The sequence below is a fragment of the Ictalurus furcatus genome, chromosome 7, assembly GCF_023375685.1.
Source record: "Ictalurus furcatus strain D&B chromosome 7, Billie_1.0, whole genome shotgun sequence".
Classification (NCBI taxonomy): Eukaryota; Metazoa; Chordata; class Actinopteri; order Siluriformes; family Ictaluridae; genus Ictalurus; species Ictalurus furcatus.
In genome coordinates, this window is record NC_071261.1 from 26,994,847 (window position 1) to 27,013,011 (window position 18,165).

The 18,165-nt window shown below is 41.4% G+C and overlaps 1 protein-coding gene and 1 non-coding gene across 2 annotated transcripts; one reads left to right on the forward strand and one right to left on the reverse strand.

The window, feature by feature from the left end:
- Positions 1 to 368: 368 nt before the first annotated feature.
- sf3b2 (splicing factor 3b, subunit 2) lies at positions 369 to 15,640 on the reverse strand. Its single transcript, XM_053629584.1, has 22 exons — positions 15,481 to 15,640; positions 14,942 to 14,988; positions 14,231 to 14,290; positions 10,410 to 10,598; positions 9,960 to 10,022; positions 9,656 to 9,785; positions 8,336 to 8,436; positions 7,978 to 8,086; positions 7,800 to 7,891; positions 6,881 to 7,078; positions 6,580 to 6,699; positions 6,401 to 6,481; positions 6,043 to 6,270; positions 4,673 to 4,822; positions 4,416 to 4,505; positions 3,715 to 3,822; positions 3,164 to 3,271; positions 2,493 to 2,635; positions 2,262 to 2,363; positions 1,831 to 1,930; positions 1,153 to 1,365; positions 369 to 592 (listed from the first exon to the last, which is right to left on the reverse strand). The coding sequence occupies exons 1-22, from the start codon at positions 15,584 to 15,586 to the stop codon at positions 521 to 523; spliced, it is 2,610 nt and encodes an 869-aa protein (XP_053485559.1). The 5' UTR covers positions 15,587 to 15,640; the 3' UTR covers positions 369 to 520.
- A 1,005-nt stretch (positions 15,641 to 16,645) lies between these two features.
- LOC128610823 (small nucleolar RNA U3) lies at positions 16,646 to 16,850 on the forward strand. Its single transcript, XR_008386427.1, has one exon. It is a non-coding gene; the product is annotated as a small nucleolar RNA U3 (small nucleolar RNA).
- The last annotated feature ends 1,315 nt before the right edge of the window (positions 16,851 to 18,165 follow it).

Here is an 18,165-nt window from a genome sequence, read left to right on the forward strand (position 1 = left end):
TACAACGCCAAACCTGCAACATGTCAATCAAACCACTCATTTTCTCACCGATTACTGGGACGTTATTTAATTAGTTGGCTTTAGAAGGACTTAACTTTCACTGCAGCCATTTCTTACCTGAACTAAACAAAGAGATGAAGAGAAAACAAAAACAACGCTGGACAGTGCACACCTCCAGGCGACTATCCTGCACTGTAGATTTAACTTTCTGCCTGAACACTGATCCAAAACGGCGATCCAACCCACAGCTTGCATTTACAAACACCTAAAGAGAAACAGCTACTTATAAAAGAATCCTCTGTGCTTTTTTTTTTTAAACCATCTGTTGTGGCAGAAAAATCAGTCCATGAGTAACACATGACGAAAACGGCATGGGTTTATATTTTATTTACAAAAGACAGTGAAGCATGTGAATAAAAGTGCTTCTCATCAGCTTACAGACACCTTTATTCCTACGGCGCTGACTCTAAAAGGAAAAACAGACGGTATGATTATCTGTGGTCTCATGCTCGTCTCCGCTTTAAAACTTGAACTCTTTGTATTTCTTGGCTCCGGCACGAGTGTCCTGGGGCTGGCCTTTCCTCTTCTTTTGCTGCCGGACGTGCACAAAGAGAGCGGGGAATAAAAAAAAAGAAAAGAAATTAGAAGTGAGTAACAATTACAATCCTGCACCACACGCAATTCAGAGAAACACGTTTCAGGAATTTCAGGTTAATATTCATAACAACCCTGGAATAAAAATATGATTTTAAATGATTAACTAGTCTTGAACGTCTTGCTCTGACTCCAAATAGTCAGACTTATCAAAGTCAAAAAGAATCTCTTTTGGGGAGGGGACATTTCATTTCCCAGCCTGCATGCTAAACTAACTACAGCACTAATCTAGCTAATATGTTTCTGGCTAAAGTTTGCTCATTTCGACAAATCTTGCTGTCATTAAATAAAATCACTGAACGTGACGCAAATTGAGACTCTGGTAATCAAAGTCACATTTGAGGCAGAGCACGCGGCTTCAAAATAAATGGCGTTTGTATATAATCATAGTTTTTAATTAAAGGTAATACAAACGATCTGATGCAAATAAACATTTCTTTGCACACATTTCTGGGTGAAAACCGACACGTGTATGAGAACTCCAAGCTGTAGTGGTACCTTCTGTTTGGCGGCGTGCTCGGCCACCATGTCGCTGAAGTCCTCCTTCTCCACCTGAGCCTGCTGCTCGCGCACGTGCTCCTCGTACTTCTGAGTCATGGCCATCGGGTCGAGCTCCAGCTCCTCTGGTGCCAGAGCCACCTCCACACCCTGAGTGTCTCCGCCCAACCCAGACACGCCGGCCCCCCCGGCTGCCTTCCGCGCTGCCCCAGCCTAAAGAGAGAGAGAAATGAGCGAGAGATTGCAGGAGAAATAAAAGCAGAGATTTAAAAATAGGTTTATTAGTATGCACACTGACACACCGCTTCACTTGCTAATCGCCCCCGTCATTTACAGGGTAAACACAGCCGATCTGCAAGGCTGATTTCTATTTAATGGAGTTCTGGGCTCGCCGATGAGCAGGAGGCGAGATTATGGCACGGCAGAATCGAGAGAGAATTACTGCTCCCTCATGAGGAATGAAGCCCGGACTCAGCTAAGCCTGCACCATTTAGGCAGACGATCAAACCGACGCTCCCCGCCTCCTCTCAGTCACGTGCCTTTATAAAAATCACAGCCTGCGACGTTCTGGTTTAAAGAAACGACTAACGAGGTGTTAATGAGGACAACAAATATTCTTCTCACGAGGCTTCGTCTGATTAGTCCTTTAGTCTCATATACATGCGTGCACACACTCACCGCAGACATTTCGTAGATGTGTGTGGACGCCATCATGGCTGCTCCCACAGGGCCTGTTCGCCTCTCTGGCAGCACTGTGTACAGCTGAGGAGTTTCGTTTCTGTTCATACACACACAAAAAATATACAATGTATATTAAATATTTAATAAAAAATATTTCAAAGGGAACATTTAAAAACATTTCATCCTTAAAGCTTGAATCTGGAGGACGTAAACAAATCAAAATCTGAATTTAATGAGCAGCATTTTCTGAGTACAGTATGGCTCTGTGGGCGGGGCCAGAAATTCTAATGAGCAGTATTAATAGACGGTCTCAGGGTATAAAAATATCAACAAATACAACATTCCAATAGCTTTGGGCTCATCTGATCACATTACACACAACCTCCCCTTTTGATTTTGCTATCTCTCTCTCTCTCACACACACACACCCGTCCATCGCCTCTTCAATCTTCTTCTTCCTGAGCTCAATCAGTTCTGGAGTCTCCATGCCAGCGGGAACCGAGGAGAAACCGCCGGGAGTGATTAAGCCGCTGAGAGAGCGAGAGTTGAGAGAAAGAGAGGGAGATAAAGATGAGATGAGTCTTCGTGTCTCATAAGCGTAGACGACATCATTACAAAAAGTTAACGATCTGAACTCTGTGGGGTAAAGGCGGCGGTACCTGTCGGCAGGCGTGAAGAAACCGGACTCGTCCGGTTTGTCCTCGTCGCTCTCCTCCTCTTCCTCTTCTTCTGAAGACTCTTCGTCTGATGGTTCGAGTTCACCCCATGTGGATCGGTCCACTTCCTCCTCCTCCGCTTTGGCCTGTTCAGACATTCATTTTTACTATTCTTTTTATTTTTTAAAGTTTAAAATGAACATGTTCTTTAACAGCCTTTTTTTTTTTTTTAAATAAAGGCAAAAATACACATTCGAATGGCTGTCAAAATGTAGACCTACTGAAATCCGCACGTTGCTTGATGTAAATACATGCACTTAATGGCATACAGTGTTTTCACTTACGTACAACATTTTGACATAAAATGTAGAAAACGAACTATCTGGAGCCCCGTTTTAGCGGGGTTTAAATCCTAATTAGGATGTCATTTTATATCTACTTATTCTGTCTGCTAATGAATGTCTTTGCTTAAGAAATTGAAACGCTCATCTTCAGTGGTTTATACAATATAAAGATGAATGCAACATGAATAATTAACGCTACTGCTAATGTGGGCTGGCTGTGGAAGTAATCGCAAGCTAATGAATATTTAAACACACTCAAACACTTAAGCGTTTTAAGCAGTTAGAATGGAAGTAATGGTGTGCAGCAGTGTGTGCGTGTGCGCTTCTTACCTGGAAGTCTACTGCGTTGGTTCCGAACACGTCTCCGTAAAGAGGTTTTCCTGTCTCGTCTACAGGAGGTTTACCCCATCCTCCAGCGTGATAACCAAACGAGCAGTTCTGTGAGAAAGAGATATTTTAAACACACTCGAGGTACTGGATTTATTTTAAATTCTGTTTTAAAACCTTGTACTCGGATAGCCAAGCCTATTATCTTGACCACGCCTTATAAAAGCATTTTCTTGCTCAACATCCTACAGCTTTAAATTCCCACAAGTACTCTACTTAATTATGCATTTACACAATCCTTAAAAAACACTACATGATCTACAGCACAGGTTTCTGGGTCCTGAAATACCACATATCCTGCACATTCGAGTGTTATCTCCCAGATCAGTTCAGAATGGGTTGTTAATTAGATGAAAAATAATTAAACTGTTCAGGTCAGGTGGTTTTCCATGAACCAGGACTGGGAACTTTGTGGTTTTCAGAAGCCATGACAGCAGAGAACATTTTTCTTTCACGGAGCTGGTGGTGTTTGGATGCAGTCGCCCAACACTAACCTCAGGGATGGGGGCGTTGAGGCCAGGGATCTTGAGATTTGGGTAGGATGGGGGAGGACCGTACCTCTGCATGGCAATAAGCCAGGGAGGAGGAACCTTATGGGAGTTCTACAGAGAAATAAAGAGAAAGGCATCGTTAATTCACAACACAGCCGTGCCAGAAATGTAGGGGGAAGAAAGACACGACATGAGTCTGTTAATACTGACACGCACATAAAAATATCACTGTCAGTACACACACAACAGCCATTTAAAACAACAGAACAAAATCACATCTACAGCACCCTCTGCTGGAGAAAATGTACTGAAGTGTTCAAAAGGGCAAATACAACTGAGATGGATACCATTGTTTTTTCCTTCTCCTAATCAAATAATGGCTCCAAACCCAATCTCAACGTTTATACACTGACTAACGTTTCATCTGGATAACTGCAATCAATCATAGTTGAGCTAAACGTTTTATTGTTTCTGGTTAAAATATGAGAAGTTACCTGAAAATAGGGAAAAAAGCTACCAGGAAAAAGAAGAAAGAAAAAAGAAAAAAAAAACACCAACAGGCGTTTCCCCTAAAAAGTCCAGTTAGGTAGAAATATATTTTAATTTCACAGTCAACAGATATTGAGCTACAAGGATTTCCTTTACACACTCATGGGGAATTTAAACACACTGTGCAAACTAGATAAACAGGATGGAGAACTCACAGGGCCAGTGGGCATGCCCAGAGCGATCCTCAGCTCATCAGACAGATCTCCAGGCTTCTTCTCTTTCAGACGTGTCTCAAACTCTTTACCCTGAGAGGCAGAGGGAAAAGCAGAACTATGAGTCATGTAAAGGCATAAAAAAAAAAAATGAATAAAAAAAAGAGAGAGAGAGAAAAAAATATTTCCTCTGGAAACACCTCCCAGAGAAAGGTCAATGCTACTCAAACAGTTCAACAAGAGACGAGCTCTAATATTACCTCGTAGTACAGGTCTCCATGGATGGTGAGCTTCGGCTTGATCTGCCACTTGAAGAAGGCGTCGTGGAGCTTCTGGTAGTCGATGTCGATCTTGCCCATCTTTGGACGAACTTTCTCCCGCATTTTGGTCTTCATAGTTTTAGCATCCTCCTGTTGAAAGGAGAGAGACGTTTAGCCTTTACTAGCCTTGTTAGAACTCATTCGCAATAACAGTGAAACATACTGATGAACTGAACATAAACTGACCATATTTTTACCAAATTTTCTTCAAAAGCTCAGTGGTGGAACTGTATTGGTTCCGACAGCAGGTAATTACATCTAAAGACTAACTGAATAAACAAACTAACACGTCTCAAACTGCATACACGTGTATGTTTCTAGTGTTATTGAGCACGAACACCACACGGTATTCCTATTACAGTTAGTGTTTCAATGTTAAAAACCTCTCTAATAGCCTTTAAACCTATGGAAAGGGCGGTTTTGAGAGATGTGGATCATGACAACAATCACGACGACAGCAGAAAGCATGTAGCAGCTGCGCGCTGGCACAAACGAAGCACATTCACACTGTAGCGGTTCACAGGGGTTATAGTCCGGCACTAGTGGTGAGATACAGGCCACTCAGAGCCATTCTTCTCACTAATAAGGTGTCAGTGCTGGTTCTGGTTACTATGGTGCCTCCAAATATTTCCATGACGGTCATAATTGGTTCAGTTTCAACACCACATTTCGGTGGGTCCGTCACCAAAAGTGTCATTTTGTTGCCTTGACACCAAATCCTAAAAACAACGACATGGCCAGGCTTACCTATTTATTTTTTAATTGTTGAGCTTGATAAAATCAAGAAAGAATCCAGCATTTTAATGCCAAACACAACGAATCAAACCAGAGCTCAAGGCTTAAAACAACTGAGCAGCTCCACACAAACAACTAAAGCAATAAAAACACGTACCTGTTCCTGCACATAATCATTATCCACAACAACAATGCCTTTGTCCTGTGTATAATTTGACTAGATGGATTAAATAGTTCTCAAAGCTGCTCATTAATGGCATTAGTCATACATCAGTGGTGTGTAACAACACTTACATCTGATGATGTAATAGTTCAGTTCTCAAACTGATGGATATGTGTGGGCGGGTTAGAAAACATTAACATGTAAATGTAGATGTAAAACATTTGGGCATACTTTATCAAGACCAGAAAACACACAATCCAAGAAGAATGATTAAAAAGCGGTGTTACGCTGCTGAAGACCTTTCCACACGTACACAAAACTGAAAGTTTCTTTCGTTCACGATGTTGTTAAATACATCATGATGATAAAAATGACTTACAAATTATATTATATATGAACATGAGTGGTTCACCTTCTCCTGCAGGGCTTCTCTCATCTCCTGGATGCCGGTGCGTTTGATGAACTCCGGCAGCTCGAAGGGCGGTTTCTCGATACCCCTCTTCCCCTGCAGGTACTTCCTCTTGAAGCACCAGTGGCGTGGCACGGGTACAGTGTTCCTTGTGGCCTTCAGGTGCACCAGCAGCTTGGGCTCCTGCGCCGTCACGTCGTGCATCTCCACCACGTCCGGACGCGCCACCAGCTAGTGAACGAGAGGAAACGTTGACCAAAGATCGCAAGTCATAGATACGGACAACGGAAAACGCGCGATCTTCACGGATCGTATTTCTATCCGTATCGGCGTGTGTAAGAGTGAGTATTGTGTGTGAAACCTGTTTGAGCTCAGCGACAGTCAGCCTGTTCATCCTTCTCAGCTTCTTCTTAGAGAGTTTCGGCACATCCGGTTTGATTTCCTGTGAGAACAGAAAGAGGTGGAGATATTTTCATATACAATAAGAATTCTGAATATACCAGAATAGACTCGAGCGCTCCGGGTACACGGACACGTCACCTCGTCGCTGTCATCGCTGTCTTTCTTTTCCTCTAAAAATTTCTTCTTATACGAGGTGATTTCCTGCTTCTCGCTCTTCTCAGGCTCCTTCTCCTTCTCTTTCTTCAAATCATCTGTCAACTGGTGGGGAACACAGCAGAAACCCATAATAAATAAATAAAAAGACGAGACCAGGTCTTAGCAATCAGGAGAGCGTCTATGCTCTTCTCACATTTGAGCACAACATACTTCTGGTTTTCAGGGAGTTCACGTTCAGCATTAGCACACGCTCCTTTGACTCGGCAGGACGCAAAACGCTCACCTTAAACGCTTCGAAGATCCTCTTGAAGAAAATGTAGTTGGGGTCGTAGATCTCCGGCTCCTCGGTGACGTACTCGATTTCCACTTCTGTATCCTTCTCTTTGTCCTTCTCGGTCTCCTTCTTTCTCCCCTCCACTTGCTCAGTTTTCTCTTGATTCCTCTTCTTCTTCTTCTTCCGGTTCCTGCGTCTGCGGCTTTTCTGGGGGTCAGGTTGAAGTGTTTAGAAGGTTAAAAATCTTCTTAACCCTCCCTTTTAAACTTAAGTCTTAACCCTTGACTAGAGTTAGATTAGTCCAAGTTTAGAGTAAACCTGGCTTAAACCTGGGCTAGAGTTAGATTAGACCATGTTTACATTAAATCTGGCTTAAACCTGGGCTAGAGTTGGATTAGACCATGTTTACATTAAATCAGGGTTAACACAGGACTAAAGTTAGAATAGAAAAAGTTTAGAATACACTGGGCTTAAAACTGAACTAGAGTTATATTAGAGCATGTTTAGATTAAATCAGGACTAGTCTTAATCATTGGATTATTTTTTCGCAGGGAGACAAAATTCGCCTAGGTTATTTTTTCGCAGCAAGCTTCCCTTTTAAACTCCTGCTAGATTATGATTTGAAACTCAGCTCCATTTTAGCAGATTAACAGACTTCTGATTCCTAAGCCCGATCTGCGCGGTATCTTGGACCTTTATAGAACTGGGTTTCTCCGTTTTTCCTCACGAACCGCATAGTCTTGAATCGTCAAATCTGAAGTTGTTGATTACGGCCATGAGCTTTATATTAATGCACTCCTCCTGATACACTATAGTAACACCTGACACAGATTATGGCCAAACCTCCATGTACACAGATTTGTAAACAGGTGTGTAATTGGTGATATTGGGTCTTTGCATGAAACAAAAGGCTGTCTGTAAAACTCACATCCTTTTTCGAGAGAGCACTTTCTCCTTCGTCGTCCGAGTATGGACGAGAGCTGTTCAGGTCCATGTCGGCCGTGTCGTCATCTTCCTCTTCTGAACACACAACACACACCAAGTGTTAACCGGTTAATTTTCTACAGCACAGTTTGTTAGACTCAGAGCCTCCACTACATTCTGACCTGTAGGCGCAGCGATCAGCTGCTCCTGTCTGATCTCCTTCAGCTGCAGGATCTTCTCCAGAGCCTGAGGGATCTTCGGCCCGATTCCCACGTCATCACCCTGCCACATCTACTCACACAACACAACATGTGAGACACACACACACACGAGAGAGCTCATATTTGGTTCAGCACAGAATAAAAAAAACTTTTATGTTCTAAAAAGTTTAATGGAGAAAATCCAGTGCACTCATGAAATCCCATAATGCACTGCACTGGCCAGTTTCACGCTGCTGTACCCAAGCAGACACAGAACACACAGAACACCCTGGTTCGGTCAGAAAAGCATTTTCGTGAAGTGCGAAAGGGCAGATCATACCTCTCTTGCGTCCTCTCCAGGTGGAGGTGGTACTCTCTGCCTCTGACTGCTCTGTGATACCATGGATACGCCTGGAGGGGGTGGGCCACTGGTTGTCAAGGCTACAAGAGTTGAGATGGTGAAAGGTGAAGATTAAGGAACGAGAAATATAATCACAGACTAAGCCCGACTATTTCATGCAAAAACACACGGTGCACACTGGGGAAAACTAAATGCATGACAATTGACAAATTTAGAAGATTGGTACGCAGGGGTGCAAAGACACAATGGAATCAAATAGAGAAACATCTATCTGGTGGTCTACGATAGGGCTACATTGATTTATAAGCGTAGATCTGGTGTGAATCGAGAAGGAAATGGTTGTGGTCAGATAAAGATGCACGTAGACAATCAACGTACACTTCACTGCTCATGAGAGAGAGCGCAAGAGTGAGAGAAATCTGTGACGCACCCCCAAGTCCTGAGCCAAACATTCATCTTTAATAAAAGCTCATCGGGAAAACACCACAAAAGCACTGCTTCGTGCAAAATAAGCAGCATTACAACTAAACAGACCAGCAGCACCAAAACCGGGCTACACTACAAAGGCAGAATGAGATAATATTAACTAAAGATGAAACAGGTAACGCTGCCATTAGGAGCTTCTTTAAGAGGTCGATGCTCTACTGGTGTTAAAGCAAACATCATAAACCGAATCACTTTAGGGCTTGAACCGAATCACATCAGGGCTGAACTGTATCATTGGATCTGCCGTGAATGAATCACATCAGGGCTGAACTGAATCATTGGATCTGCCGTGAATGAATCACATCAGGGCTGAACTGAATCATTGGATCTGCCGTGAATGAATCATATCAGGGCTTGAACCGAGTCATATCCAGGGTGAACCGAGTGATATGAGATCAATAGTGAATTGTAATGTATAGAATCACTACTTATTGTTTTTGCGTCATATCATGCTTACTATGTATTGAATTTGTGTCATATCATATGATATGCCACTGGCCCGCGTAACATTATTCAGTTATTCAGTAGGTTTAAAGGCTATGTGAGCCCTTTCTTTTGAATTCTAACAGTAACAGGAAAACAGGTTAGTGTTTAAAAACCAAAACTGCTTAAAACGGTACACAGTTATGATTTGAGACACAGCTCTACATCATACTGGTACATTTCGACCACATTACGTAAAAAAATTTCCCCAACATACACAATCGATAACCTGAATAAAACCACAGGATATGCCTAGATAACGTACAACTACGCAGTTAAAAGCAACTATAAATCTGATCTGAAGTGTGGAGTGAAGGAGCAGACAGTAACCTCTGAGTGGAGGAATGGGGGGTAGCAGGTTGGGTGCAGGTCCTGGTTCTGGAGCCCGAGTGCCTGGTGGTCCAGTCTGCTGCAGCTTGACCAGCTCCTGCTGCCTCTCGTGCTCCAGCAGCTGTGCAGCCTGGAGACAAACAAGGGGGAGGGGCAAGCTTAGTGGGGAAACGGGAACAAAACAAGGAACGACACTCGCTCACATATTTCAGCTGTATCTCGGAGAATACCAAGCTAAAAACTGTGTACTTAAGTACAGTGATTCTAGTGTTCATGCTGTGCCTTAGGCTCTGATCACTCTTACTCTCTTCTGCTGCTCGAGAAGCTCCTGCTCCTTTAGCTGCTCCTCCATCACTCTGGAATCCCCCTGAAACAGAACCGAGACATTAATCCATTTCACAGTAACCCAAATAACATGGGCCATAAGAAGATAAAGATCTTAAATAGACAATATCGTGATCAATTACATCACAATATGCATTTCATACAGAATACAGATTGCGACCAGCATTTCTCATAGTTCCTAATAGCAAGCAGCAGCAGTTTAGATGCTTAAATGTTTAATTTATCTACATTTTGCTGTCAATTGGTTAATCATAAATCCCAGTCTTTATCCTGACACAAAGTTATAATCAAGGATATTTCAAAAAATGACCAAATTTAGTGTTCAAGAGTGGACCAATTAATAAATTTATGATTTGTCAATTCCTGATATTCCAGATCATATGCTTTAAGTCTACTTTAAATCTCATACCTGACCAACCCTCTGGGCCAACTTCTGAGGGTCATCCTGTGGCATGCCAGAGGAGACACCCGGCGGCTCCATGCTGATGCGTATACCAGGTGGAGGTGGTCCTCCCATCATGCCCATGGCCTGCAGCACGCCCATGCCAGGGGGTAGAGGCATGGAGGGCATTGGGGGCATGGGAGGCAGACCAGGCATCTGACAGTCAGAGAATTTGCATGACAAAAATGAACTGCTGTTGGGACACCATAACTCAAAAAAAAAAAAAAAAATGTACCACCAGTCGAATATCGTGCTAAGCAAAGCGGCATTCGCTTATCATATATTAGCTGCTGTACGATGACCTTAAGTAGCGGTCAACCGATCGTAATTATACAGCACGAGAGTGGCCTCTAGAGGCCAAATTTTCTTGTGTTATATGAAGTTTTTTGTTTCTTTTTTTTTGGCTGGTTCTCTTTATAATTGTTATTTGGAGTATTACTTTTTCATTTGTTTTGGATGTACATCTTTTATTTCATATTTATGAATAGTTAATATACACAGCTCTGGAAAAAAATTAAGAGACCACTGCAAAATGATCAGTTTCTCTGGTTTTACAATTTATAGGTATGTGTTTTGGTAAAATGAACCTCCTTGTTCTATTCTATAAACCACTGGCAACATTCCTCCCAAATTCCAAATAAAAATATTGTCATTTAGAGCATTTATCTGCAGAAAATGACAACTGGTCAAAATAACGAAAAATATGCAGTGTTGTCAGACCTCGAATAATGCAAAGAAAATAAGTTCATATTCATTTTTAAACAACCCAATACTAATGTTTTAACTTAGGAAGAGATCAGAAATCAATATTTGGTGGAATAACACTGATTTTCAAATCAGAGCTTTCATGCGTCTTGGCATGCTCTCCATATCCATGTTGGGTGACTGTCACTCATGGACATGGACGTAACCACGTATTCTTTTGGGGGGTTGTGTACCCCCCAATGTTGAGGAAATACCAATCTGTGACCCCAATATACAGTAGAAAATATTTTCTATATGTCCCCATTTAATGAACCCTGCCAACAGATCTGTCTTTTCTTCATCTATTCTATTTATGTCTATTCCTTTTTAATGTATTTCCAGTTGTTAATGAAAATCGTGTGCCCCCCCCAATTGTACATTTGGTTGCGCCCATACTCAATGCAAGTTCATTGATGTATTTTAGCAGCTCAGTCTGTAAGAAATGGAGACAGCAGCCAAGCGTAGAAAAGTGCAGCGGAGCACACAAGCTTTTTTTCCAGTCAGTAACTAACTACATACCTAAATAGTAGGTAACCTTAGCTTAGTATAGAATGCATCATACCATGGCTTGGTTTGTTCTTAAGAATGTCAATTAACTTTTGATATTTGCACACCCACGAAGTAGGCTAGGCTAACGTCAGTTCCAGTTTTTGACCATTAACGTTACATTCACTAGCACATCCTCCCGCTGAGTTCATTGTGAACCCTCAAGTTGTGACAGTTTGTTATAAATGCGAGTGAAAGTGAGGAAAGTTGCACAGGATTTCATTCCTTTACACTACACTTGGGCTAAAGACAACTAAGTGATTTTACAAATATAAGGCTCAGCATAATGCTGAGATGTGCTAGCTTGGCAACGAGAGATATGGAACTAACATCCGAGTTGTGGCCATATTGTAGTTATCCATTCAGAACTAGTTATGGCAGTTTGTGGTATATATCACTTTCATAATAAATGACACCAGTTACACAAACAGAACATTCAGTTTATAAAATTAAAATGATCATCTAAGTCAGTTATTGGTCTTCTGGGAAAATAATGGTACCTGGTCACAATGTAGTTGGACATCTATTGAGATTTTTTTCTTTGATAAAGGAATAATCTGTCATATGTTCAAGTACAGCATTGGTTGTTGTCACAACGTTTACATAAAAATATTTTGGATATGTAATTTGTACCGATTAGAAGTTATTCTATTTGCTACTACTGGAAAATGCATAATTCTATTTGGCAGGTGCGATTTCTTGCATTTTAGCACCATCTAGTGGTGCTAAATAGAAAAATCTTTGAGTAAATTAACCATTTCTCATGTTCCTAGCGCTTTCACTACTTTGTAAGAGGTGACTCGAAAGTAGCCAGCTTGCATGTGTCTGTAAAGATTCTACATCTTTGTATCACATTCTTAGAAAATTTCCTAAAATGTATTTCCCTTTGAACGCCTCTGCTTGGAATCATCCGTGGGGAAATTGTATTTACAACATATATAGTGTTGAATTTAGTTTCGTAGGTAGCCATCCTTTCCGAGTTTGTTTAAAAGTCATGATTGTGTGTTTAAATGTTAGCGTGTGTGGTTAGCCTGCACACATCTTAGCTCGCCTCTACTTGGTATGGTGGGTTTCATGGTAGGTTATGGAGCAGAGAATACATCTGCCCACAGGACGTCCACAGCACCCTACAATTTCCTGCATGCTGTGGGAGCTTCTATCACTCAGAAATCATGTGAATTCAAACGGTAACCGTAATCGTAAAACTATGTTCTAAATATGCGAATTTTCAGTATCAAACTTTGGATGTTGGGGGGTGAGCATCCATCTTCCTCTTGATCACATTCCAGAAGTTTAAAATGGGGTTGGGTCTGGAGATTGGCCATGACAGGGTCTTGGAGGTGGTCCTCCGTCCACACCTTGATTGGCCTGGCAATATGTCATGGAGCATTGTCCTGCTGGAAAAACACATTCCTCAGAGTTTGGGAACATCGTCAGAGCAGTAGGGCGTTTCTTCCAGGACAATCTTGTACGTGGCTTGATTCATGCGTCCTTCACAAAGACAAATTTGCCCGAGTCCAGCCTTGCTGAAGCACCCCCAGATTATCACTGATCATCCAACAAATGCCACAGTGAGTGCGAGAAACAGTGGCTTGTAGGCGTCTCCAGGTCTCCGTCTAACCATTAGACAACCAGGTGTTGGGAAAAGCTGAAAATTGGACTCATCAGAGGTGGTGACTTTACTCCAGTCCTCTACGGTCCAATCCTGATGGTCTTTTGCAAACCTCAGCCTAGCTCTTCTTTGGTTCTTGTTGATGAAGGGCTTTTTTCTAGCTTTGCACGACCTCAGCCTTGCCCCTAGGAGCCCGTTTCACACTATTATTTATGTAGACCACTTGATGCAATCGTACGGTTGTTGAGTGACATTCGAATGAGTTGACCGTCATCCCGGTCAGCAGAGAGCCGTTTTCGCCCTCTGCCGGTCTGTAGCTTTGTCGTCCCCAATGTCTACTGCTTGACCTTGTTCTTATGAACCGCCATCTTTCAAATCTGCCAGTAAAGCCAGAACTGAACCCTTCTTCTCCTCACTCAAAACTTTCCTTTTCAACTCTTTTGGCATGGTCAAGTTATTTTGTTTTCAATTAATTTTGAGATACTACTAGCACTGTCTTCACCATCCAGTTGGTCCTATTGCAAGAGGATAGTGATGACCACTATTCCTCGTTAAATAAAATTTGGTTCAGGTGATCACCTAATCAGTACCTCAGTCAGTAGAATGAGGGGTGTGTGCTGCAATTCAAGACACTGGAATTAAACAGCTGCCATACATGTAGAGATGCTGATTTAAGAAAAACCTCGCAGTCTCTAAATTTTTCCCAGAGCTGCAAATTAATATTTATATATTCATTTCATGTACAAAATACAGTAGATTTTCATGGTACAATCAGTACTGTTTATTTTTGTAATAAAGTTCTGCGATATTTGTGAGACGCTGAATGTTATATTTTCATTCAGTATCCATTTTAAAGACTGTGTGAGAATCTGCAGAGATCTCTTACCGTGGTCAGGGCCTTGTCGTCTCCGCCTGGCAAGCTGGGTTTACTCAACATCACACCCGTCTGCGGAAACAAATCACACTAATCTAAAGCTCGTAATCGGTGAAACCAGCACACACGTGTGGCTTTGTCGGCACACAGCTTTAGACTGCCGCTAACAACAACAACTCAATTTCTTCCTACAGAAAATAAGCAAATCAGTTCCCCTATGCTCACGTGTGATAACACAGAATGTACAGATTAACAAACTATGGATTTAATTGGAGCTAAAATACAAATACGATGACTTATTTACGCTTATTTTTCCATACATGTTGAAAGGTTTCATTAACATCAGGTGAAAGAGTAAAGATATTGCTTCTTGGTACTTCCGTAAGTTCCTGATGTTTCAGACACGGTGTAGATCACTTCAACAACTGAACGTTTATCCGTTTCCCTAAAATGAGTTTTCCGCCGAGGTCTAGAAAAAAGAGTGCCTCTACATTTCATACTTTTCCACCAGGCATGCACAAGAACCGGTATAAAGTGAAGTGAAATGTATTTATGAAATAAACTGTAAGGTCTGTAGCTGCTGAGATGAAGCTCCTCTGAAGCTAGTTCCTGTCTTTCGCTCACACACATCATATTTAGAGTTCTAGATGCTAAATATTATTATTCAACGTCAAAATTTGAGTATATATATTAAAAGGGGTGGGAATATTTTTGAGAGGTTACCTGCATCATGTAGGACTTCAGTCTCTCTAGTAACTCTTCTCTCGGGCCTAAAGAAAGCACAGAGCACAGCACACTTTCAGGATTTATACCTTTAAAAATAACAAAAATATATATTATAATGTACATATTATATATAATAAACGAAACTGAGTTAAAGTCGGATTAAACACATCGCTGGAAGACTGAGTGAACTGTCCTGGAGCTTAACGTTAGCGTTTTATTTTTTTTTCTCCCCCTTGTTTTCCACACAACACAAACATGGCGGCCAGCCTCATTCATTTGCACCAGGTTCAAGCGTCATTATTAATGAAGAAACACCTTAAATGGGCGCACGGAATAAAATGCAGAGGAAGCAAAGGCGTTTTGTAATAAAAAGGAGGTTATGAAGCAGCACCAAACTGCAGCCGTTTTTGTTAGTTAACGCTAACGCTAATGCTAGCGCTAGCGCTGTGATTATCTAGTGCTGCTTGACGTTAGCCGAGCTTGCTAACCAGTGCACTAACGCGTGAGTTTTATTTGCATTAGCCCGGTTTTCTCACCCATAACCGGGGCTCCAATCTCCGCCAGTTTGGCCTGTAACTCGGGAACGCTCCATGAGTTCAGGTCCGGGTTAGACTCGGTGCCCGGTACTCCGTCAACCGCCATCTTTACTTTTTCTCTCCCTCACACACGCACACAACACAAATCCTGCGCAAGGGATGATGGGAACTTCCGCGTGCGTCCAACCAACGTGACCGGCGCTCATATATTTAAAAAAGTCCTCCTCCGTTTTTTTTTTTTTAAGCTGATCACTTCACACGGAGGATGTCTGAGTTATGTATAATTTAGTGATAAACACACTGAAGTATCAGAGAAAGATGTTAAAATGATGATTGAAAAATGACGTTGGATTCTTTAAGTGTGTTTTGTAGTTTCAGGTTTTCACACATAAAGCGTGTGATAGTGCTTCTCACTGATGTTCTGTGAGGCAGTTTAAGCCCATGTGTGTGATATATGAAGATGTACATGTGGAATTGATTCATCGTGCGAGAAGACGCATGTGACGACTAAAACCACATATCTGACGTGTATGAAGTTATGTCAATCTGTGAAAAAAAATGTACCGTGTTAAAAATGTCAAGTGAAAATAAATGAGTCGTGTGGGGAAATCATGGGGTATGGCGTATTAATGACCTATTAATGATTAACAACCTTAATGACTAACCTTGACACTAACTGTCCCTCAGTGGTGGAATGAACTTCCAACCTCAATCCGGACCACAGAATCTGTCACTATCTTCAAAAAACAGCTAAAGACCAACCTCTTCCCTGAGCACGTAACTAACCCCTAAAACTCCAACCCCACACTATCCTTTAAATTAAAAAAAAAAACCTTACTCTGGCTCTTACTCCTCTACTCTGCACACTTTGCTTCTCTAGAACTCAATAATAAATCTTGTATGGTAGCACTACTTGTATTGTTCTCCGCTTGATATATCGCTTTGTTTGTATTTCCTCATTTGTAAGTCGCTTTGAATAAAAGCGTCTGCTAACCGAATAAATGTAACTGTATGAGGGGGTAACATGAAAATAAAAACATGCATGTAACATGCAGTTATAGTATAGTTTTTCTTTTTAGGATGGTTTGTGTGGATACGGTTCATTTTAGAGTGTGTTATGTGTAGAATCTAAAATCTACCATCTTCAGGATCTGTGTGAGGAGAAAAGATAAGACTATATATACAGGGATCATTTCTATAGCAGCAAACTAGGAAATGTGATTTGGACGTGCTGTGTCTCTCTAATCACGATGATGAATTTTGATGTACTCTTCTGAGCGTGAATCAGTAAGATGTTGGCTAATGATCCATTGATGAACGTTCTCTACTTCTTATGAAGTCTGAGAGGAAGAGCACACGACCAGAGGGATTATTACAAAAACAACAAAAATAAGAGAAATCTTGTTTTAACTTCATGGCACAATTACCGTTTTATTACAAGTGGCACTTCAGAATGAAAAAGGTTAAGTCGTTGTAGCTTCAATCTTAGCATTATTGAAGAAGTAGAAACAAGTACTACTGAGGCAGTTTTGGTCTTTACTGAATCTTTTCACTTCCTCTCTATCATCACTTGCAAACGAAGTGTTAAATTTACACCCGTTATTAAAAATTATCTCAAAATCATTGAAAGGTTTGTTAATTCTATATACTCCCACAGTGTGAAGTTGTTCAAACTCATTATAAACTCTTTTAGATTTCGAGTAGTATTTTTATTTCTCGAGCTTACTTATTCAGTACCTGTCTTCTGCATTACTCAGTACCTGTTCATCTCCAGAAAAACACCTCCTACTTTCACATATAGCTGTACGGAGTGGGAAACTAACACATGTGCATGGCTAGAATACAGATAGTCCAGGGTTTGGATTTGCTGGCGAGCCGGGGCATGTTTGGTGTGAAAGTGCAGAGAAAGAGCTTAAATAATGCAGCTAAGAGTCGATTTGAAGACAACATTAATTCATGTTAAAGTAATGCAAATTAGGCTAGCATATTTTTATGTAATCTTATCATATGTCGTGTGTTTATCCAAATCAAATGGATGAAAATATGTACGCTCAAATTTATTATAGGGGTGGCTGTGGCTCAGGTGGTAGAGCGGGTTGTCCACTAATCATAGAGTTGGCGGTTTGATTCCCGGCCCATGTGACTCCACATACCAAAGTGTCCTTGGGCAAGACACTGAACCCCATGTTGCTCCCAATGGCAAGTTAGCGCCTTGCATGGCAGCTCTGCTTCCATCGGTGTGTGTGAATGGGTGAATGAGACACAGTGTAAAGCGCTTTGGATAAAACCATTTACCATTTTACCATTTATTATAAAAATCAAAATATTGGAATCACCTTTCACTAATCACATCGAGTTTGTACATGTTTGCAAGATTCATTTTACATGATACACAGTCTACGATAGTGTGTAGCATCTTATCTCATTCTGGTCACAAAGACAGAACTAAATGTGTGTGTGTGTGTGTGTGTGTGTGTGTGTGTGTGTGTGTGTGTGTGTGTGTGCTTTTAGCAGTTGTGGTTAGTCTATGTTGGTCTTTCCTGGAAACAAATAGGCCTTAAATGAAACCATCTAAGCATTACCTCAGACTTACAGAGTCTACTGACTCCTACCCAAAGTGCTACTTTTGTGACTATTATGGTCTGTGCAGCAAAGAATTCACCTGAGTATCAAACATGCAGCTGC